This window comes from Argopecten irradians, chromosome 1 (assembly GCF_041381155.1).
Source record: "Argopecten irradians isolate NY chromosome 1, Ai_NY, whole genome shotgun sequence".
NCBI lineage: Eukaryota > Metazoa > Mollusca > Bivalvia > Pectinida > Pectinidae > Argopecten > Argopecten irradians.
Window position 1 is genome coordinate 40159091 of NC_091134.1, and position 24787 is coordinate 40183877.

General features: G+C 34.5%; 3 protein-coding genes and 1 long non-coding RNA gene across 4 annotated transcripts in view; 3 read left to right on the plus strand and 1 right to left on the minus strand.

The window, feature by feature from the left end:
• The first annotated feature begins 261 nt into the window (after positions 1–261).
• On the plus strand, positions 262–2471 carry LOC138327661 (uncharacterized). The gene is made up of 2 exons (XM_069273948.1): positions 262–1314; positions 1501–2471. Exons 1-2 carry the CDS (start codon positions 372–374, stop codon positions 1608–1610), a joined length of 1053 nt encoding a protein of 350 aa, XP_069130049.1. The 5' UTR covers positions 262–371; the 3' UTR covers positions 1611–2471.
• Positions 2472–6607: 4136 nt separating this feature from the next.
• Positions 6608–24787, plus strand: part of LOC138327700 (ufm1-specific protease 1-like) — a 57560-nt gene continuing 39380 nt past the window's right edge. The window contains exon 1 of the mRNA XM_069274022.1: positions 6608–6758. Within this exon, the coding sequence (XP_069130123.1) occupies positions 6639–6758 (120 nt within the window). The 5' untranslated portion in view covers positions 6608–6638. The remainder of the gene's footprint in view (positions 6759–24787) is intronic.
• Positions 13364–18335, minus strand: LOC138327675 (uncharacterized). The gene has a single exon (XM_069273969.1). It carries the CDS (start codon positions 18026–18028, stop codon positions 16598–16600), a length of 1431 nt encoding a protein of 476 aa, XP_069130070.1. The 5' UTR covers positions 18029–18335; the 3' UTR covers positions 13364–16597.
• Positions 18356–23156, plus strand: LOC138327715 (uncharacterized). The gene is made up of 2 exons (XR_011209092.1): positions 18356–19380; positions 22505–23156. It is a non-coding gene; the product is annotated as an uncharacterized lncRNA (long non-coding RNA).

Here is a 24787-nt window from a genome sequence, read left to right on the forward strand (position 1 = left end):
ATAGCCACATCGAGTCGACATTTATTTAATTCCTGTTATAATGCTTCCCAGTAGCTATTTTCTGCATACTTTCAAAAAGCAAATGCTGCTTTACCTGTGTAATTATGTGATGTTTTCTGAAACAAGTTTTAAATATGATTTTAGATTTTCATTCGACATTTCGCAGCAAATTATGTACAACATAATTATTGGGCTTTTAATCGTTTTAGTTCTGTTTAATTACACTATCAAAAATATTGATAACTGCATTTCGCAGAAAACTATCCAATAATATTAAATCGTAGTACTGAAATTGGCCAATCAGTATCACTTCGGTCTGCTTTCTGTTTTATTTCTTTAAATGATGTTAGAACTTTACATTATTTCAGGACATGGATAACAGTAGTTGTGATTCGGCATTATTACCACCAATAGAAAGTAGAAGGCAAAGATCCAGATCTAGAGATTATTGTATGACGTTGCTGTTAGAAATGTTTCATCAGTGGCTGTTCTTCAGAATAGATGCCAACGAAGACGACACTACATTTTCCCCTGTGGAATTGAACTTCTTCGATGACGAAGCCAATCGATATAATCTTTTGGAAAGGAGAGAGAGAGCAGGAGAAAATTTTAAATGTCTGGATCTTTATTTTGCGGCAAACTCCGACATCCTCATGGGGAGAATTGAATCGGCTGAAATGCATGTACGTAAGGGATTCAAAACTGCAAAAAGAGGCGTGAAGACCTCTTTATATTATTTACTCCTGGCATCACCTCTGGCCCGAATACACCACATGAGAAGGGATATTCAAGCTCTTCAATATCAACTTGATATTTGCTTTCAGATTATAGAAATATCAGGGCGAACAATGCCAGGAAGTATTCTTGGTTGGCTTTTTTATATGAAAGCTAGGGCGGAAACCAATACCGCTGAAGTTATACGTTATTTTAAGCGCGCAATCGATGCTTTCAAAACCAGTGTGACACAAGACAAAGACTTTGGAACAGGTCATGCCTTGTGCAGACTTGCCATAGCCATATTAGGATGTGGCGAAGAAGCTGATACCGTTGATTCAGTTGTCACACCAACTCCCTCAAAACTGAGGGAAGTAAAGGGGTACTTTGAAAGGTTAGAAGAGATGGAAATAGAGCAATGCATTGTTATCAAAATACTATTTTTGATGGCAAAATCCGACTACTACACTCGGACATTAAACCCTGTAGAGGCGTTGAAGAATGCCGAACATGCTCATAAGATGGCGGTGAAATGGCAATGCCTGGAGTTTGTTGAAGTGACAAAGAAGCGGAAAGAGGTCTATGCTGCCAAAGTGCCCGGTAAATACCATTTTCATTTAAGTTCAAACTAGCCATTTTCTTGTTCACACTTTCTTCATATCCTTTGCCTTAAAGTTTTGAACCAATAACTTAATATTCTTTTAACAAATATGTAACTCAGTTTTCTATTTCGCTTGATCATAATATCAATATACATTATTAATCGATTGATATCATTCTCTTCAGAAGAAGAAAAGCAGCCTAAACACATGGGTGACATTATCATTCGACGCCCTACTAACTGTGCCATTGCATTTGGGGAAAGTGCTCAAGCCAAGCAGGTGTTTAATGATTAGACGGTAGACTCCCGAACATCTTTTTACCATCCTTCATCTGAAAGCAGGCACTCAAGTCACTCATATTCGCGGATTTAATGAGTTTCTTGATCTTGTGGTATTTGCCTTAACTTCAACTTAGATGAGTGTTATGCATCACAGCGTGATGTATTACACAGGTTCACATGTTTACGTTGTCAATGTGACTACAACATAGTAAATCCATCCTATTGTACATTTGAGATGAGTCGCGGTGTTTGGTCGGAAGCAAACTGTATTGACTACCGGCTTTAAAATGTAGTGTCATTTGAACATAGGAATACTGCAATATTTATTTTGATTTTAACGCCGGGGAGTATTGTGGTTTGGATGAAGTGCTGGACATTAAAGAACTAGTACTTGACTATGACATGGAAATATATGAAAATTGACTGTGAGATTTGTTTTCCCCATTTAGTGAGCAGAACCTCTGAAACTTGAGGTTAAAAACATTCAATATTTTGTTTTGTTTATTGCATCCCATTGTATTAACATGGTTGTGTTTTGATTAATCATCGGAGAACTATGTCTTACTTTTATCAAGGCCTTTTTTGTCGTATGGTCATTGATTAGTTCAGAAACCCTCATTATTTGAACTTGAAAGCAATGAGAAGGGTAAGAATGTTTGGGTTATTTAAGTACCGTTTAAATTTTCATTCATAAAGCGGAGGGTTTTATGTATTTTAATGGTATAGACCACATTGACCCTCGCGGGAATAACCCTTGCTGATATTATTAACTTAATTTAATGACTATTTTTCGCAACCATTCAAAAGAAATATACCAATTTGCTGCAAATGGTGACGTTAGGATCCCATGGTATCAAAATATTATATATCACATTATAGATTCTTGTAAACAAAAAAGGAATTGGTCATATTCCTTATATTCCTTTATCTTCTTTGTCATTTCGATACCTTGTTTTTATTTTTGCTTTTATTTTTTATTTATTTATTTTTTTTTGGGGGGGGGGGGCGGGTGTGATTTTGTTTTTATTTATTTATTTATTTAATTTCAAACATTCGTGTATAATAGATATAAAGATCCTGGAACCAAATAATTGCAGATAGACATTGTTATTGTCATGTTCACCTGACTATCTTTCAAGCAACAGTATGGTTTAACTATTTGAACATCATTTACTTTTGTGACAGTCATGTACATTCGAATTTGGCACAAATGTAGAACAACGCTTATAATAACACTTAATGAATATAAATTGCTTACATATTTTGCGTATAAATATTTTCTAAAATCCTTATATCAATTTATAAAAGGTATGCCCCAAAAATGTCTAGTTTTCCAATTGACTCAAACAGTTGCTTTAAATAAATTCCGTTTAAAGGCCCACTACATTTCCGGAGCAAATTCTATAGGTTTCTTAAAAACATTAATAACACAAGAAAATACATATCGATGGTTTAAGATGAGGTTACAACACCAAACAAATGCAAGATTTCCTGGGTAATATATGAACTGTGGAGATTCATTTCGCTGTTTTGCCGTCTGGCGCAGTAGTATTCAACTACCGCCCGGTAATTAGGACGTCGGTGGGAAACATAAGACGACCCGCGTTATGAAAATTAACATTTTATTTATTTTAATTATTTTGTTCAGGAGAAGATGATGAGTGTAGTATTAACGGTAAGTTAATAACTTTTGCGACTCTACACAATTATCGATCTCGTTTTACATTCCCATTTTAAAAATTAAAAGCCGTTTCGGAAAGGTAGTGGGCCTTTAAAAAAAACCAAAAACATTTGGTTCCTTGATCTACATATAAAGACTTTGTTTAAACTTGTATTGCATGTATTGCATAGCCATATTTTATAATTTGGAACCAGTATCACCAGATAAATTTAATACTGTTAGATAGTTTTGTACTGATTGTATGACTATATTTGTTATTTACTTACATATTAAAGATATATGTGCCGTATTTTTCATACTCACGAATCAAGATGAGCTTTTGATATGTTATTTATTACCAAAAGTTACCAACATTTTGAGAATTACAGTATTTTCAATGCTTACGTTTTAATTTTACGAGTACATATAAGAGCTGAAAATGATTTTTGGCAGTACTGCCAAAAATCATTATATGTACATCTATAGTGAAGTGAAATGAGTACATACGGTCGGACCATAAAGCCAAATCGTGGTCTACAATTTCATTTAGCATTTTTATAATGTTATTAGTCATTGTAAAGTGATTTCTGCAGGTATGTTTCCATATAAACATACATAAGGCATAAAAACCAACAATTTTACAGTACTTAAATTCTGTGTTGCAACTATAACGTTTGTCAGACATCTGAAACCATTTGAATGATTTTCACGGCTTAATTAATCAAACCTTGCGGTTTTCAATAGATTAATGAAGAAAAAATAACATGTCAAAATTTTCGTCCAGTTACGGCACATACATGTATAACTTTAAATGTTGAAATTCGGTTAATAAATCACATTGATTTGACACCAGCTTCATTGATTTCATACTGAGCCACATATTCTGTAAAATTAAAAATTATATTAACTATATCAACTTATAGATTGAGTCTAGGTAAAGAGGCACTGTACTTGATAAACTGGCTTTAATTGACAGCGCATAAGAAAATCGTGAGCAGTTCAAAATTTTAGGTCAATTTGGCCTGAACAAATGATGATATAAATTGAGATCAAAGTTTCACTTCAAACCTATTTTAATTTCATGTCTTTTTGTGAATCTTACCTGGAATTGAAATAAAAATTGTGAAATTTATTAACCATGAATCGACCTTCTTCTTTGTGTAAAATTGGCTTGAAATAGGAATTAATTAACAGGAGGAAATTCCTTCTGTGTAGCTTACTTATACTAATAATAGCTTACTATATTTTTCTAAATTACAATCGCGCAAATTGTTGTGATTTTGATAATGTATTAATAGATAAAAGGAAAAAATCCTTTCAATAACTTTTTCGATATAAAACAATAGTTATCTGGTACTATTTGTAACATTGTCAGAGTCTGATAAAAACTCTATATTTTTATGATAAAAGCATTTTTTCTAAAATACACTATAATATTAATTTTGTTTAATATTCTGATTATTACAGGTTTGCTGCCGAATAATAATATATATCTTTAGAGATCAGTCAAGCAAAAATGTTATTAGATGACGCAATGTCATATCAGCTACCAGACAATTAAACCGTGTAATTCTATATATGGTAACTTAGTTCATTGGAACATACAGTGTATCAGAAATCGTAATCAACAAGGATTTCTAAAGGCCCGCTACTATTGCGAAACAAAATATATATAGATATAATATACTAGTGCCACCGAACCGAGAAAAGTGGTTAACAGTTATATCATTTGACGCGCAATACAACTCTAAAGATACCATTTTCAATTCTTTTTGTTTTGAATTCAATAAGCATTTATGGTTACAATAAACATACATAGGACAACATATTACATTCGTGCAAGATGGCGGAGAACACAGTCGATGTAATGCAACACAAAGTATGATACATTTCAATAAATATTTGTTAATATTTTCCACGATTAAACAAAAATTAGTATGTATTATATAATACCAGTTAAAACTGCAGTTTTAAAAAATACAAATGTACATGATTTAGTAACACATAAACGACACGAGGTATTGGTAATGAGAGAACTGATGTGCAATTTGCTAGGTTAAAATTGTGTTAAATACATGTACAGTATACATTAAATACACTGATAACTATTTAATATAGTGCAAAGAAGTAATTCTAACGTTGCGGACAAAGTGTTGTATGCTTTTCGAGGCGATCTGCCCCTTTTAACTTTCTTTTAGCTGTTGCAAAATTAATTATTTTCCAACATTTCTTATTGTTTTTACATTGGCATTGCAAAACAAATCGGTTATTTTGTTAACAGATGACGATGAAAATATGGTTTTATATCAATATCTTCAGAGAATTGAACAGTTTTGTCCGCATAGATGATTCCTCTAGGTCATACATACTCGCCAAGTAGTTTTACACGAGATTTGACACTTAGTATCTACAAAGGTTTAATAGCATTTAACAACCGTCCCCTCACCCCTGATTTCCAAACTTTAGCCATAGAAAGAATGCCATTGCAAGTATACAGCAATATAAAGATAATAAGAGATCTCGGCTTGAAATTAAAGCGATATTAGGGATAAAACAGCAATTACAGAAGCCAAGGCTCTTACAATGTAGGCCATGAATTGGAAAAGCTTATACTTGAGGTTTTAGGATAAATAAATTATAATGTGGTACAGGTTTTAAGCTTTCCGATTTATTACTAAAAAGTCATATTATAAATCTAGATACTGAATCCAAGGAAATTTAGCAATTCAAAAGAAAGAGAGACAGTGAAACCTAAATAAAAAATAGACAAAGAAAGTTCTATATGCATGTCAAAAGTAGTTAACGTTATATTCCAATTCGTTTAATTAGAATATGATTATGACTAAATTGCATGAATTATGTACGAAAGGTCGATGTATTGTGGAGTAAGATAACGATTGTTCATAAAAACCACAAAACACACTTACATTGACATAAGAAGCATTAATGACCAAAAAATGCATCAAAAGCGACCATCACAATAATTTCAATGACATCCATTTGTTGAATGTTGTAAATATATTTCTCTACACTATGTATTCATTCAATTTGAAGTTTGAAACTAGATCAGCTGAACGTTTGTGTGTTAATACGCATGTCCAGAATTTACGCGACGCTCGACAACGCGACAACTCGACGGCGACGCTCGATAATATCGGCGATAATATCGCTCTGTCGCCGTCGAGTTGTCGCGATCTCGCGTTGTCGACCTTAAATTGACAGGGCGATATTACGATATTAGTAAATGGCACTAACGATATTAGGGATAAAACAGCAATTACATGTACCCTGCAGATAGAGCGTTAATTTGTTTACGAGTTGCTTCCCTTGTAATAGCTCTTTCTTGTAAACAGAACCACGTGTAGAGACAGCGTAGGCCAGATGAATGTTGAATTATGGACAAATGTACACAGTGAACTGTCCCCTCCTGGGTCAGAGGTCAAACAGGTGAAAAGGGATGTGACTTATTATCATTATGGCTGCGACGGGGTTGATGATAGGGTAAGGCATTGTGGTATCTACATCAAATAGTAGGACTGTCTGCATGGCATCAGTTGATGAAAGGATGACAAGTATAGGCCTACTTATTTTACTCGTAATTTGGGTTCACGTGTGCATGTAGTATGCCTACGCACGTAGTATGCCTACATGTAAATATATAATATATACGATTAGCTTCTTGATCTATGTCAATGACATGCCAGACATGCTAAACTGTACAATTAAACTTTTTGCTGACGACACAAAGTTATACTCTAAAATCAACAATATGGATGATAGACAAAACCTGCAGCACAACATAGACCAAATGTGTAAATGGACACAGACCTGGCTAATGAAACTTAATACATCCAAATGTAAATACCTGGAGATAGGCAGATCTCAAGGAAACCATGTTTATACTATTAGTCAAGATGGCATCGCAACACCAGTACAAAAAGTAGAGTCGGAAAAGGATTTAGGAGTGAACATTGACCAAAACCTGCAGTTCTCAATTCATGCCAACTCGTCAAGCTCAAAGGCCAACAAAATCATCGGTCTAATGTTTAGATCATTCTCATATATGAGCCCTCAAATGTTCCTGGCACTGTATAAATCACTTATTCGTCCAATTGTGGAATACGCAACACCAGTATCCTCACCACACCTGGTCAGAGACATGACCGTCATTGAAAATGTACAAAGACGAGCAACAAAAAGGATACCGTGTTTAAAGCATCTATCCTACCAAGATCGCTTAAAGAGTCTAAGTCTACCAACACTTCAATATCGTAGAGAGCGCGCAGATATCATCCAAACCTACAAAATTCTAAATCATTTGGACATACTGAACGTTGAGTCACTATTCGATGAAATTGGACGAACTTCAACAAGGGGGCACTCCAGAAAACTATATAAAAGGCAATTCAGACTGGGAAAATCAGGCCACTTCTTCAGCAACAGAGTTATCAACATCTGGAATTCTCTACCAGAGGAAGTGGTGTGTTCACCATCTCTTAACACCTTCAAGTCAAGACTCAATAAGTACTGGAAAAACCACCCAGCAAAATTTCAACCATCTTTCTGACAAAATTGTATAAATCGGGTGAATAAATTACTCACAGGAATGGACAGCAAACCCTGTGATATTCTAAATCCATGGAAACTTTTTAATCAGTGTTTTTATCAGTGTCTGGCACTTATATATGTGTCGGTATCTCATTACTATGAGATTAAGTAACATTATGTATATATATATCTCCTGTTCCCCTAACAACGGAAAAGGATTTCAACATTAATGAAATGACTGTATATACATTATTTTAAGCAACCGGAAGTCCATAGTACGCGTTAGGAGTACACAATGTCATTGTTTGAAGAAACTTTTAATACATCTCCACAAGCTAGTCTTAGCTTACCAATGATGTCAATTGAGCGAATACTGAGCGAATAGCGAATACTGTTGTAAAACGATGGGCTTACCGCCATGCATCTGATAAGTACCACCAAACCAAAATGCTGCTATCCAATATCGGTGGCCACTCAACACTGTTCAAACTGCATGGTGTCTGATTGAATTGTGTCACTTAGGTCATTAATTAAATCAAGTTATACATGTAATACTTTGTGCATATTGTACATATGTAGTAGGCTATATAGTAATGTCACTTCCTGGAGTGAAAAACAAATATATCCGAAGTCACTGATGTTCATGTATGTGGTGAACACGTGTATCATGTATGTGGTGTACACCTGTGTGCTGTAACTGACACAATCAACACATTCATACATATGTGAAGCGAAGGGGAGTAACTCTTACATATTTTAGGAGTTTCAACCACAGGCTTTCTGTTCTGTCCTAGTATTACAATAGACTATGTTCAGTTTTCAAAATTCATTCTCACCAGCACTTCACCAGTAAAAATAAAGTAATTAACTCTAGAAAGTGACAAGTTAGAAGTTGTTTGACTTACTGTTGATTTTAAAATGGGGAAATTGTATTTTGTTATCGTTTGTCAGCGATCCGGGATAGTGTCGTGATAGCCCGAGATACTCTGGCCCTGACACAAGACTTAGACATTATGACAGATAGATATCTGATTTATCTCGGGCTAGTGTCGTGCACGTAGTTATAACTTACCATTCATGTTTGCTTTAATTAGGCGAAAAAGGATTCTGTTTATACTTAGAAGTGCTTGTGATTTAAAAAGGCCCTGGACTTTTATTACTTTAAAATATTTTTTTTTTTGCTTTTTTTTTATAATTCTTTTATTTTTTAAATCATATTGGTATTACAATTAATCATCTATATTTAATATAATTTAATTCAATATGTTTTTTTATGCGATCACTTTTTCACACATACCTTTGTATATCTACACATACACGATCATACATATACATATACCCTTACATACACACACAGATACACATACATACACACCCTTACATATACACACACACCTACATATATACACACATGTATACATACATACATACATACATACATACATAAACACACAATCAAGTACACCCTTACATACAACTTTAAAATATTCTTATTAAATGCATTCAAAGTACAAAAAAAAACAAAATCCTCCTCTCAAATTACATTTACTTGCATGGGCACAGAGACTGATTTACATTTCAAGGTGGATACCAGTCGTTAGAATCGTGCATGTTCATGTTTTGAACGTATTTCATTACAAGTATATTAAGTTTATATTTATCCTGGTTTAATTTTGTTCAATTTAGAATATAATGTGTTTTAAAATATAATGGATACTGTATGCTGGCAGAGTAGGGGGGATTCAATTTGCTTTGGCTCTGTTACATAATGTGCACCACGACATGTCCATAGACGTGGATACCGTTATTGACATTTTCGATGCGCAAAAAAAAAAACCAACAACAACAAAACAGGAGGATGTAAATAAGTGTGCAATTGAAGAGTTCATTTTTATATTCAATTTACATTAAGTCCCTTTTGTGCATACAATGAACTTTCTAACTCCAATGAGAGTATTAACACTTGTATGCATAAAGAAATTGACTGTCTATTAAAACTTTTTCCTTACAAAATTATCAAAATTGCTCTACTATTTAATCGCAGAGTAATAGGAAAATCACCAAAGACACTGTCGAGTTTGGCAAAAAATACAGTGCATGTTAGCATTACGACAATTATAATTTCAAAATGTAGGTAATTTTCAATCTGCAAATTGATTCAATTACATAGTAAACACCCCCCTCCCCGCTAAACATAGCAAGTTAATTGATATAGGAATAGTGTTGACGACATCATTTCCAATTTTAAGTGTTAACGACATCATTTTGATAAAACGTAGATATTATATCTTAATATGAGGATTATATACGTAATTCAAAATGAAACAGTGATTAATTACAATATGCAACACCATATAACAAAGTATTCAACATGCGACATCGGAAATATGCAGTAATTTGGATTATTTACAAAACCACACTTGATTGTGTGAACAATATCAGGCACTATTTTGATATTGTGTTGGAGTGTTTGAAGATACGGAGAGATTTATAACACAAATAACACTTGCTACAGTTACATGGAAATGTCTGGGGTACGATGCACTCATTGCCTTATTGAGATTGTCGTTATTTTTGACACAGCAAACCATTTTTTACACTGAAGCGAACAATTTTCCGCCATTTTAATTGCAACGACAACCAGGTATGTGACGTGGTTTCTCCCCCGTGATATTGACCAACTACTGGATTTTCTCAACACTTTCAATTTGTACAATTATTCAGGATAATGAGGACTGATTTTAAGATTTATTCTCCCTTTCAAGGGGGTTACATGGGGCAAATAGAAGATAAATCGAAAAAGTCAAGATCGAGGGGGTGTGGGGTGGGGGTTATTTTAGAAAATCTTGAGGACCCCCTCCCCCCCCTCCCCATTACGTTTCATCTTCCTACGCAAGCCAATGATATTCATTATTTTTATATGTTTAGAGACCCACAACGCCAAATTCATGTGATGTCAGTAAAGTTTAAGCACCAAAATTTGTTATGTCAAAATGTCTGCAGGGATATGCAATGTGATAAATCGCATGGACCGTGACTTGTTAATACAGAGAAATATTTACTTACACAAAACCAATGCAATAAAACTTGAGAAAGATGTTAGAGTCACGATCAGCAGGTAAGTGTTATTCAGTGCAGGCTACGTTTGGTCACCAGACGACAATGAAACGGGGGCTCTAAATTAGAAATCAGCACGAATGTATGTTCATTGGGATGTGAGAGCACAATGGCTGTAGATGAAGAAAATCCGAGAGTCTGCCTACAGGTCTTTGATTCTGGTTACACCACTACTTGCAATACTGACCACAGGGATCTAATAATTAGTTTCAATTTATATTAAACAGTTTTAGATGTTTTAGGGATCTAGATCAAAAATCGGTAAAATAACATTCTAATAGTAAGGATGGTAAACTAATTACAGAACATCAGATCTGTTAACGTTTAAACAATCTAACTTTTGATTTTTGATTATAAATTGAATATATACATTGCCGCTCCAAATATTTTTGCTATTGTTCAGTGGTCTTGTGGAAATACGAGGATTTGGCAGAAATATATACAGTCTCCCAATTTATATGTACGTGAATTACATACAATGTACATACAATCCTGTCATAAATCAGGGTGGTAATATTTCTTCCCCACTCAGCATTCATCGTGGTTGTCGTCAAGGGGATCCGATCGCCCCATACCTTTTTGAAATTTTACCTGTTAGAATAAGAAATAATAAAAATATCAAAGGGATTGAACTTCCAAATGTAAATATTTTAAATGTACAATATGCTGATGATACCGGTTTAATATTAGACGGTTCAGAAAGATCTTTAAGGGAATCTATTGTTGAATTGAACCACTTTGCCAGAATTTCAGGGCTTTCTATTAATACGAGTAAGACACAAGTTATTTGGATAGGTAGTTGCAAATATAGTCAAGAAACCTTCTTGCCAGAACTGAATCTGATTTGGGGAAAGAATTAATTTAGCTTTCTAGAAATAGAATTTTGTGTAGATTTAAATGAAATCCCCAAGATGAATTTTGATAAAAAGATTGTGAAACTAAAATCACTTTTAAATGTATGGAGCAGGAGAAATTTGACACCACTTGGTAGAATTAACATAATAAAATCTTTATTAATTTCACAGCTTAACTACCTGTTCATTACTTTGCCTAATCCTCCTGAGAAATTTATTAACAAATGAAACTCTCTCTATTATATGATTTCCTGTGGAATAACAAACCACATAAGATAAGAAAAAGTGTTATTATTCAAAATTACACAGAAGGTGGGTTAAAAATGATTGATGTACACTCTTTTATTGATTCACTAAAATTAAGCTGGGTAAGAAGAATATTTCAGTCTTCTAGTAAATGGAACTTGCTTCTGAATACTACTATAGACTTAAATAAATTACAAAATTGTGGTAAAGAATTCATTTGTGTCTGTGCCTCCTTATGCAAAAATAAGTTTTGGAAAGATGTTTTTAAAGCCTGGGTCAGAATGAATAACTCTTATGTTTCTGAGAAATGTTACACAGGATTTTATCTTGAAAACACCGCTATGGTATAATAATGATATTCAAGTTGGAAATAATTATGTTTTTTTATCCAAATTGGTTTAAGGCAGCAATTTTTACAATCAACGACCTTGTTAAAAAAAAACACTGATGATATGACTTTTTTATTCTTTTAATGAATTTCTTCAAAATTTCAGGATTAATACAAATTTCCTTCAGTATCATGGTGTAGTAACTGCAGTGAAACGCTTTCTTCAAAAGTATAATTTTCAAATGAAAAGGCTAGCCCAACCTTTCTTGCCACATCTATTAGAAATATTTTTTATGAATAAAAAGGGGTCTAAAGATTTCCACAAATGCTTAATTTCACCACCTCCCACTCCAAATGGTATCAAGAAATGGAATGAATATTTTGATTTTGAATTTGATAATGAAAAATGGCAAAAAATACTTAAAATACCCTTTTCTGTCACAAAAAGTTCCAAACTACAATGGTTTCAGGTTAGAATTATACACCATATTTTAGTAACGAATACTTTTCTTTACAAAACAAAGTTGTGTCCTAGCCCATTATGTTCACTCTGTAATAAGGAAAGAGAAACTTTTATTCACTGTATATGGGAATGTTGTGAAGTACAAAAGCTATTACAGCAATTTGAAAATCTGTGTGACATTTTATTTATTCCTGTTGTTTTAAATAAAGAATCATTTCTTTTTGGAATATTGTCTCCGGTTGCTAACATTGTTGATAACGAAATTATAATCCTAATCAAACACTATATATATATAAAAGTAGATGTCTACATAAACCCTTAAGTCTTGACGCCCTCATCAATACTATTAAAGATCATTTCAATACTGTGAAATTCACCACATATTATAAAAATGAAAACATAAAAAGGAAATTCGACAATAATTGGAGAAAATGGAAACATTTTATTGAAATGTAGCTATAAAAATTTAACATGCATGTGTGAAACCAAAACTTTAATTTTAATTCCTGACTCTGCCTTTTTAGAAAAAATGTTTTTTTTGCTTTTTTTTTTTTTTTCTTCTTCTTCATCTTATAGCAGTAGTGGGATCTCTCTCTCTCTCTTTCTCTTTCTTCCCTCTTTTTCTCACCCCCTCTTCAAATTTAAGTGTTTGGTGTATAGTTAATTATAAAAATGATAATTTTCTTTCTTTTGTGTATGAGTTAAGAGTGTGTGAAGGTATACAAGTGTGTGTAAGTGTGTGTGCTTATGTTAGGGTGTGTATGTATGTCATATATGTGTATATTTTCAACACTATATTTGTACCTGTGCATGTACGCTTTGTAAGTATGCTTGTATATGTATCTATGTATGCATGTTAGTATGTATCTTTATAAGGAAATATGTAACTACTATACGTATGATTTACAATATATGTGTGTATGTATAAATCTATGTAATAGATGTATGAATGTATCTATGTACTTTATATGATTGCAGTTAATACACATGTATAGTGTATATCATCCTCGATATTCCAGGGGTTCCGATCACTTACGATCTCTACACCCCTGGACTATCTCATAGTAAAACTGAAGGCAACAGAATAGAACAGGTAATTTAGTCATTTGATGTACATCAAAAGAGCCGTATAACGGTACACTGTGGTTGACTGTGTAGCTTTGATGTTAGGCGTCGCTCTCTCTGTAGTCTTCAAAGGAAATCTTTGCTAGCCTGTGATTGGTCAAATGTTTTCTGCTGAGCTGCCTTCAATTTCACTATGAGATAGTCCAGGGGTGTAGAGATCTTAAGTGATCGGAACCCCTGGAGTATCGAGGATGAGTGTATATGGTATGTCGGAGTGAATGTGTATGCTTGTACATATTATGTTATGTACTATAAAATGTATTGAAAAAAAAAAAAAAATATAAAAAAAAAGAATCTTTTACATAATATTCATGTATATGTGGTTCCAAATACCGTAGATTTACAACGTACGTGGATTATTATACACATTATGTTGTATAATATTGTGCAGAAATCGCACAGAAATGTTCATTTATCTACGACAGGTACATCAATTTATGCATGGTATAAATCCCTATTTTCAAGCGTATTCCAAACTCATATCTGTGATTGAGGATAATAGGTATCGGGCATGTACTCAGGTACTTGTGTCTGTAAAAATCGATATTTACAAACAGATTGTTTATATTAGATGGCAGACACAGAAAATCGCCACTCTATCTTATGCGAGTAGAGTAGGTCCCGTTGTCCTCGTGACGTCACAGGTCAGGGGTCCCGAATCGGGGTCAATGGCTTGGGGCTTCAGGTGTGTTCTAGAGAAAAGTCGCATTATCTCTAATACCGTATTCGCTATGAAAGTCGTACTTTCGCCATTCTAAATTTTATACAATGACACGTGTATTTAGCCTGATATACCAAACCATTCCGTGTACACTTTAATAATTTTAAACATTCAATATTATATGTAGACAAATTTCACCTATTGAAAAAATATCCAAGTGTGATGTTGTGGCGTATCGGAAACCATTCTGGAATTCAAAACAACCTCCGCAACTTCCGGTATAGCGTCATATGAATTGGCGCGATTTTCAAAAGTATGGACCTACCTTAAATCAAAACAACTGCCAACGTCATTATAAGTTTCAATAGTGGCGTCATAGACAGTAGTGTATAACAACTTCATGTTAGATATATTTACATTTACAAGTGGAATAAAAGAGATATACGTGACGGACGCTTTTCACGCACGATACCTCTGAGGTTAGACCTTAGAAAGACAAATAAATAAATGTATGCACAAAACATTAAGCAATAGCTTGGCTATTCTTCACATACCATGTGTCACACAATGGTTTATCACAGATAAAAACAGGAGGGAATGCAAACAAAATATGAAATTCAAAGAAACAAAGAAAAAATCAATGACAAACACAAGCATTCATGACAAACATAAAATACATACACACATACACATATCGAAGTCTCCTCACAATTACATACATATATGTCCACAAACTCGGTGGTGTATCGTCATACGTATTTGACAATTTCTTCTCAATGCATATACGGCAGCATAGTGTTGTCCGTTAGGTTTCACATTACACACAATCAAGTGACAAGTACAGACGCACTTAAGGATATGAATCAACGTCTAAGGCAAACAGTCAATGAATGTTTGACATTTAAAGCGACAATATACATTATATTTAAGGTTTAATTTGAATAGATTTTTATGGGATAAAAATATAACACAAACATCTGAGTAGTGGTTATGTGATGAGAATGCACTCAGAATTTTGAGTTATTTCTCAATAGCATAAAACACATATTCAAATGATTCCTTATAATTCAATTTACTAAAGATTATCTCTTTAAAATTCAAAATTCATTTTTGAAATTTTTTTTCTATGGAACACGTTGTCATCTCAGCCTGTCAGAAGCGATGATTCAAACGGCAACGCCATTTCTTTTCCTTTACGGGCTAATAAAGTTTTTAAGCCAATGACAAGGAAAGTTATATTATTATGTGATTTCTAATATAAAAATCATTTTATTTTTTTTACTATTAAAATCGGGTATTAAAAGAGTGTGATTACGGAAGTAAGTAATATTTTCTCATCTTTCGTCCTTTACTTATTTTTGCCACACAAAACATTTTTTTTTTTGACCTAGGCCAATTGATCGTAGAACAAACCTGACATCATTTCAGCTCTTTCATCGATGCTAGAGAAAACTATTATTATAATCAACACAGGCAGGCGTCTGGGAAAAACATAAATGCACTGATAAATAATCGAATCGGTAAATCTGGCAGAAAACACACAGAATGTTGCTGTTTTTACACCACATACCACGTCACAGGATCAACAATATGCGATCAGCCGCGAAATTCACTTTAATAATTTTAGAAAAGGGATATAATGTGATGTTTCGTGAATCGACTTGGTCTCGTGTTAAAACTGAAATTCGTGATCTAATCTCCAGTAGATTCATGAAAATGGACATTGTATCCCATAACTGTATCTTGATATCCAATCTTACATAACTTATAGACTACAAACATATCACACACACACACAAATGTACTGCAGATCAACTTATTTTCGCGTTCAATTTCATGTGGCTCTCCGGGAAGTATAAGTCGCGAAAACTAATCACCACGATAATATTTCACAGCCGTGAAAAAGGCAGTAGACATAAAAATGTAAAAGTCACCACAAAAATAAGCTGGTTTTATACACCACAGGCCCATCGTGATTTAATTAAAACCTGAGAGGTCCTAATCCGATGTCTCCACATCATCACATGATATTACTTGGCAAGCACTACTCCCAAAGAGAATATCACATCTTCCTGTGTCGACGATTTCTTTAGAAAATGTGAGAACTTGTGCTTTAAGAAACACAAGTCGGTTGTATGCGTGAACCATGAATTCATTCATATCCAATTGTTTTGCCAGATCGTGAGCGAGGTCAGCACATTCGAATGCCTTTGTCATGTTCTCTGACCGGAAATAATAGTCCGAGCTAGCTAGGTGATAGTGCATGTTTAAAACTTTCCTAGATGTAACATCGGAACCGGCTACCTGCAGCAAGTACTTCCCCGATGATTCTATTTCACTTGGATCTGGCCGCAAGATATCCATAGCAAGTCCGTTTTCGCCGCATTGTAAGAGTAAAATAATCAACCGGCACATAGTGTACATGTAACCAACAGGACCGTATTCACTTTTATCTTTCTGAAAATTAGCAAGTGCCTTCTCGAAACTAACTTTGGCTCTTTTATGTAAAAGATGATGCGCCCCGGCAAAATTAACTCTTGTCGGATTGAGTAAATCAATTTGAGACGCCATCAAACGGCCTTCTTGTACATGAAGCCAGCCGGCTGCGCGTCCACTGGCTGCTACTATGTCGGTTTCTATTAGCATTCTTGCATCATCAACAACCTCTTGTAGCTTTTCAAACTTCTTTTGATAAAGTAGCATACGGGCTTTTGTTCCAAGTAATTCGAGCGTAAAGTAGCGAGGGTTAGTTGTTTTATGACAAATTGTTATTGCAGACTCGATTTGTTGTTTTGCGCCATCAAAATTGGATTTGTGCAGCTCCAGATTTGCCTGAAGATAACCAAGCACACATCTCATATCGAAATCAATTTTACAATGACGACGGAGACGATTATTCAAGCTGTTAAACTCGTCGAATAATCCTCTATTCATCAAAGTTACGAGAGTATTGAAAGCAACGTCTAAGCGCTTATTGGGCAAATTGTTGGGTTTCGATGATCCAGGTGAAATCAGAATGTGGCCAGTAATAATTGTAGATACAATTTGGTCTTCTTTTGAACAGGTTCTAGGTCTTGCCAACCTTTTTGGTGAAGGACAGTCGTCAGTTGATGATCCAGTTGGAAACCCTCGACGTCTTTTCACATATTGTTTTCTCTCCTTCCTCACATCACAACTTGTGACAACGTGTTCTTTCTCTATTTCAGCATTACGACTGTCCGAATGACGTTTCTTTATTACATTTAACGATAATTGATGTAACGTATTGTCAGGAATGCCATCTTTGAATGACGCGAAGGAGTCAACCTGGTTTTGTGAAGTCGATATTCCAGCAAGTAAAGTATTTTCTCCAACACGTGAGGATTGTACTTGTATTGAATCTACTTCAGTGCATGATTTTGTCACGTAATGAATCCTTTTCGATCTCATCAACGATATATTGATACTTATTTTGTAGTGACAACTTTAGTAGTTCAATAAGCGAGTCCTTTTTACATTTGGACAATTCTTCAAGATACAAAGCACACCTCTCTTTTCGTGTCACTTTCGTCTTAATTCTCTCACATTCATCTTCGCTGAAAAGTTCCTCTTGATAATTGTACGGGAGTAAGTCTTTTGGTTCAACATTCTGCAAAATAAGGCAACAGTGTTGTTTTATGACAGCGCCGAACTCTAGATTCGAAAATCGTTCAGGAAAATAAGGTGAGCACATTTCACAAACGCCATTTGATTTGAATATTTCCACAGAAATTTTTATGCTTAAGGCTATATAGCCTTACAGCATATTGAGTTTACCTTCCAAACCGGAAATGCGCTTTCGACTACGACACCACCTAGCGTGAAAAAGTACTACAACTCAGATCTAAAAAAATCCGCTTTCTAAAGCAAATATGCTGTCATAGTGTAATTATGATTGCATGAAAAAAACTATGGTATTTCCTTACATGTTATTGTTTCAAACATATGTGTCCAAAACTATAATATCGTTTTCTATTAATGGGAAATAGTGAGAATAATTTGCATGAATGATAGAGATCGATGACCTAAATTCTCGCCAGTCATTTGCATATAGGATGAACTTCTGGTTTAGGTAACACTAAATAAAGGAATTGACAGGATTTCAGTATGTAAAAGTAGGGCTGGTACGGGTACTTATTTATGTCCCCGGGTACCCGAATTTAAGTGTCCGATCCGATATGTGAACGTATCAACTTCGTGAGTTAGTGGTGCTTTTTACCGATGTTGTATGGGGCGATCTTCAGATGGAGCAAAATTCAATGTAATCATAATAATATGTGAGAGATTTATTCTTCAATACTACAAACGGTATTGGATATCAATTTAATATCAATCGGTTACATCATACAATCGTAATGTAACAAACTAACAGAGCCCAGTATGTCCTTGATTGATGTTGTTTTCCCGCACATATGCGCAACAGGAAGTACAAAAGAGTGAAGTAGTCTTCGTTCGGATAGCCTCTGGTGTTATCTTATACAGCTTACCGATAGTGAAAGTAAGCCTGTGCGCTATTCATGATCAGTTATCCGATCGTGAACAAAAGAGTGCTATTTTGTACTTCTTGTAACTGAATTTTACGTTTACACAGACATTTGTCAGAATGTTTCCTATTTTGACTGATAACCGACCGGGTGCACATGTTTCTTACATGTATTTTGACGGGTACCCGGGTACTTCCCGAACCCGACCCGTGTGACAGTAATCTAGGCCTACAACGTTTAACATTCCATTCGTATTTGGAGACAGAAACAGCGAAAATCGTAAGTGTTCATTTCGTTTTGCTTCTACAGTAAATGAATTACACATGAAGTGAACTTATGTATCTGTGTGTATTTCTGCTAACATATGTGATATCGATGTTTTAATTTATTACAACATGAACAAGAATATTACTTTATAATTTTGGAGCAGTTTCCTTTTCAAATTCGAAGTTGACAAAAATTAACTGCTAGCATTATTTTCTAATTTTATGACATACAATAATGCATTTAAAGGCCCACTACCTTTCCAGAGCAAAATTTAAAGGTTTCTTAAAAACATTAATAACAAAAGAAAATATATATCGATGGCTTAAGATGAGGTTACAACACCAAACATATGCAAGATTTCCTGTCTAATATACAATAGCAGTGGAGATTCATTTCGCTGTTTTGCTGTCTGGCGCAGTGATAATCAACTACCGCGCAGCATTTAGGACGACGGCGGGAAACATAAAACGACCCGCGTTATGAAAATTAACATTTTATTTATTCTAATTAAATAGTTCTGAAGGTGATGATAAGTGTACTAGTAAACCGAAAACGTATAGTTAATAACTTCTGCGACTCTACAAAATTATTGATCTCGTTTTACATTCCTATTTTAAAAATTAAAAGCCGTTTCGGAAAGGTAGTGGCCCTTTAAGTCAGTAGATGTAACAGATTAAATTTGCTAAATTGTCTATATAGATACCGTGGTAATGGAGTGTCAAATCACAAAACACCTGTACATATTTTTGTATAGTGTGTAACATACACATGACAATATTTACATTTTCACTTCGCTCCGCCTCAATGAAACTAGTAAACTCCGATCACTTCATTTCCCAATGAAGATGCTTGGTCACGCGCTGACCTCTGACCGGCGTGAGAATACATTTTGACATTGTTTACATTTTAACCTAGTTTTACGCCGCTTCAGTTTTGAATGAACTTTCTGGGATGTGGCCTATCGCTGTACATTTAGAAACACAGACAGAAATGTTTGATAAAGTGATATTAGAAATTGTTAGTAATATGATATTACAGATATTTTACACGTATTTTGAAGAAACGATGACTTAGGCTCAAGCCCCGGAATAGGCTACTGAGCGCATCGATGTTCATCACTCATCGAAGTAGGCATAATCAAACGCAAATAGTTAGGATAATGTATACAATATATAGATCTATATGTGAAACGGTGACATACATGTAAGCTTAGAAACGATAGATTCCATAAAAATACGCTCAAATACCAAACAGGCTGATTTCAGTGACATAAGCCTAACGAAACGATTCTGCGAGTGTCAAAACCCACGGCATTCGAGGGTCGTTGGAAACCACCAACATTTCAAATCAATGTTTCTCTACTTACTTTATACAGAATTTTAATCCTAAAACTCCAGTTGACAGAGAAGTTATCACATTTCAAGAATAACACACAAGTCTTCCAGTGATCTGCGACTAAATCCCACATTTTAACACGTTTTATTGAGCCCCTGAAGCATGGTTCTTGGACTGCATCGCATACCATAGACACAGGGGTTGGATTTCACAACAGGTTTAGTTAATAAACATTTAACTGCCAGCTACAAACAATTACCAGACGGAAATACAACATTCAGGTACATTCCACAACAATCGCAATTGATTTTTAAAAGATTTGATTATGTTTAGATACCAACTATTCAGCATTTTCACCACAATCGTCATTTTCTTCAAAACCGGACCCCTGCTAAATCGAGCAACCGGATTACACGTTGACTGCACTGCTAGTACTGCGCAGTATTTTTTTTATTTGAAGCTACATGATCATGTTTTTTATGATAAAATTTAAGCCATTAATTCTTGTACATAAAAACAATATTTCAAAATCGCCGTTTTTAATTGTAACAACGCGCAAAGATGAAGTTATTTTCGGAACTACATTTTATGTTGCCTTGGTGACGAAAAGAACTGAGTGGCGGCTGTTCCGTAGCTGTACATACATGTAAGATAACTGGTACAATGTTGCAAATTGTATGATAATTATCTTATACCGAATACATATAATTTGACTTTTTTCAAAAGCGGGATATTTAAATTGGTTAACGTAAATATAAGGATTGATTATCAATTTTGTTGCTTGCATTGACTGATGAAGAAAGTTAATCTCGTGCAAATGTTACATGAACTGCTTCGCAGTTCACTTCATTTGCACGAGATTAACTTTCTTCATCAGTCAATGCAAGCAACAAAATTGACATTCAATCCTTAAATGAATTAGCATATTGATGTAATCAATATAGAGATACAATCATGCCGAGTGGTTAAGATGTCCCGACATATTACCACAAGCCCTCCACCTCTGGGATGCGGGTTCGAATCCCAAGTGGGGCAGTTGCCAGGTACTGACCGCTGGTCGGTGGTTTTTCTCCGGGTACTCCGGCTTTCCTCCACCAACAAACCTGGCACGTCCTTATATGACCCTGGCTGTTAATAGGACGTGAAAATAAACAAACCAAAAAAAAAAAACCAAACCAAAAGCATACACAATACATTTGTACATGTACATGTATATATGTACATAATATACATGTGTATATATGGAGTTTAAGAGACAAGTGTAATAAGGCTAGATTTTATGAAGACGAATTATTATATCTGATTTAAAAATTGAAAACATGAACTTAAAATATTGATAAAAATTAATATTGTGATGCTAATATATTAACTCAAATTACTTGTATACAAGACTCCACAACCGACTTGAACTTCACAAAATTCTTGCTGCGATTAATTTTAAATTATTGCATATTTTATTAAATTTTATAATAACAAGACCTAATATTGGCTAGTCATCCACAGCAGACTCAAAATTTTGAAAACTTGAGATTATCAAGAAGCAGAGAAATAATACCGGTCTTATATTAACTAGCTGCAATGGCAGATATTTCTAGACAACTTTGTCGTCAGATCTAGGGTTACAATTCTGTCCCATTTACCGTAGTGTTGCAAAACATCTAATGATGAACATGACATAATTAGAAGACTGCAGGTGTCAAGAAAATTTGCTATTGAACTGATTTATGTTTTGTAAAAAGCATATCAAAATGCATGACCTACATAATATAATAATGTACATATATTTGAGTTTATCTTGCAGGTGCTTTGTCATGACAAGCACTCGACAGCCATGCATTCCCAGTAATATGCAGTAACAATGACCGGTAGTGTGTGTTGAAAATCTACAACTAGGATCTACAACTGTTTATGATCTTGCCACAGATCTTACGCGGCAGCAATATGACATTATATTAATAAGTCAAATTTGATAAATAAACATCATTGTATACTTATAATTGATACCAATGCTAACACATTTTTGCAAATTGATTTTGAGAATGCTTATTTTAATATGCTGTTCAGAATTCTTAGTGTTCACTTTATGCTACATGTATGTATAGAGGCAATACCACAGATTATATATCAGCAGTAAAAACACTTGTCCGGCGGGCGAGTGGCACACTAAAATTTACTTGCCCGGATCAATTTTCACTCGTCCCTGACAACCAGACAAGTGCTTTTCCTGACCCCTGCATACTTAATCTGTGGCTTTAATTAGAAGTGTTCTGTAATGTTGCAGCAAAGTATCAAGAACTGTTCATTACATATTTAATATGCCTGCATATATCCAGATGGACATGTATCACTAAAGAGCACTACATGTACCGGTAAAATAAAAATAACGTTTTGTTATGTTATGCTATGTTATTTTATGCAAGTATTTTTGAATAAACGTAATTAAACACAGTTCACTTTGGATTTTGATGCAGCAACCAATTCTTTATAGGACAATTAACCCTTAGTTTTTAGTTAGATCATCTGAGCTGAAGGGTAAGGATGACCTATAGTAGAGATTTAACGATTCACATGGATGCATCAATGTATTGCATCCCTTGGTATTGCATCAATGCATCGTGTGCAATTTATTTGTATCTTGATACCTAGAAATAAAAATTGAACATTGGATTATCTCCCTTGGTTAATGTCACCCGAAAGTTTTTTAGTAACAAAATTGTGGAATCACATGAAGAGCAAAACACTAAACTTGTATCAGCGCCTGTCATCTATAAGGCCACTTGCTTGTCTAATTTCAAGTTTCTGTCTATAAAACTCGCGTCTATTGTAGAGAGTGTAAGCAAAAAATAAAATTTTCCTGAAATACAACACACAAAATTAGTGTACCAACCTAACAAGACATTTACATCAACACCACGACATTTGGAGTGTCTATCAAAATATCGCGATGCGTATCATATCGTGAACCCTGTAACGTGATATGTATTGTAGCGTCAGATACCTCGCGATCCACAGCACTAATAACCTATAAGCATCATGCACCTTCCGTCGTTGTGCATAAACTTTTCACTCAAACAACTTCTTCACAATATCAGAAAGGCCCACTGATATTTGGTCTGCGGCATGCTAGAAAGAAGGGCTGCCAAGTTTGTTCAAATGATTTACCTTGATTTACATTCAAGGTCACAGGGATCAAAAAGGCTAAAAAGCTTTAAAGATATGCTGGAATAAAAGGCTTACAAGTTTGTTCAAATAAATGACCTTGACTGCCATCCAATGTCACAGGGGTCAAAAAGGCTATAACTTTAAACAACTTTTTGTGAATAACTAAGAGGCCTAGAGAACTGACAATGGGCTTGTGACATGCTGGAATGAAGGGCTACCAGGTTATTCAAATAAATGACCTTGGCCACCATTTAAGGTCACAGGGGTCAAATAGGCTAAATTCTTTTAACAACATCTTGCGAAGGCCTGGAGAACTGGTGTTGGGCCTGTGACATGCTGGAATGAAGGGCTACAACATTCAATGACCTTGACTGCCATTTTAGGCCACAGGGGTGAAACAGGCTTAAATATTTAAAACGACTTGTGAGTAACTAAGAGGCCTAGAGACCTGATATTAGGTCTGTGACATGCTGGGATGAAGGGCTACCAAGTTTGTTCAAATGAATAACCTTGACCTGCATTCAAGTTCAAAAGTCATCAAGTTAAAGAGTTCTTTTTATTGCCTTAATTATTTACCATTACTATTTTTTTTAAATGCTGTATTGTGCCAATAGTCAGATGATCATTACGACTCATGATCCTTTTGTTGTTACTTGCATTTAATTTCTTGTCTTGATACCGGTAATTCTTTTAGTATCTGCCTTTCCTTCTGTAGTTGATCTATACCACTGAGTTCATCCAGAAAGTTTTACATGTAAATTGTAGATATTGCATATAGTTCCTTATCAATGCTATCTGTAAACAACATTTGAAATATAAGCCATGAAACTTGTGAAAAGCAATATCATTATCTGTTATTATACGCCATATAGGGATATACATGTGTCAGATTTTACTTCGCTCTTTAATTGAGTCTTAAGGA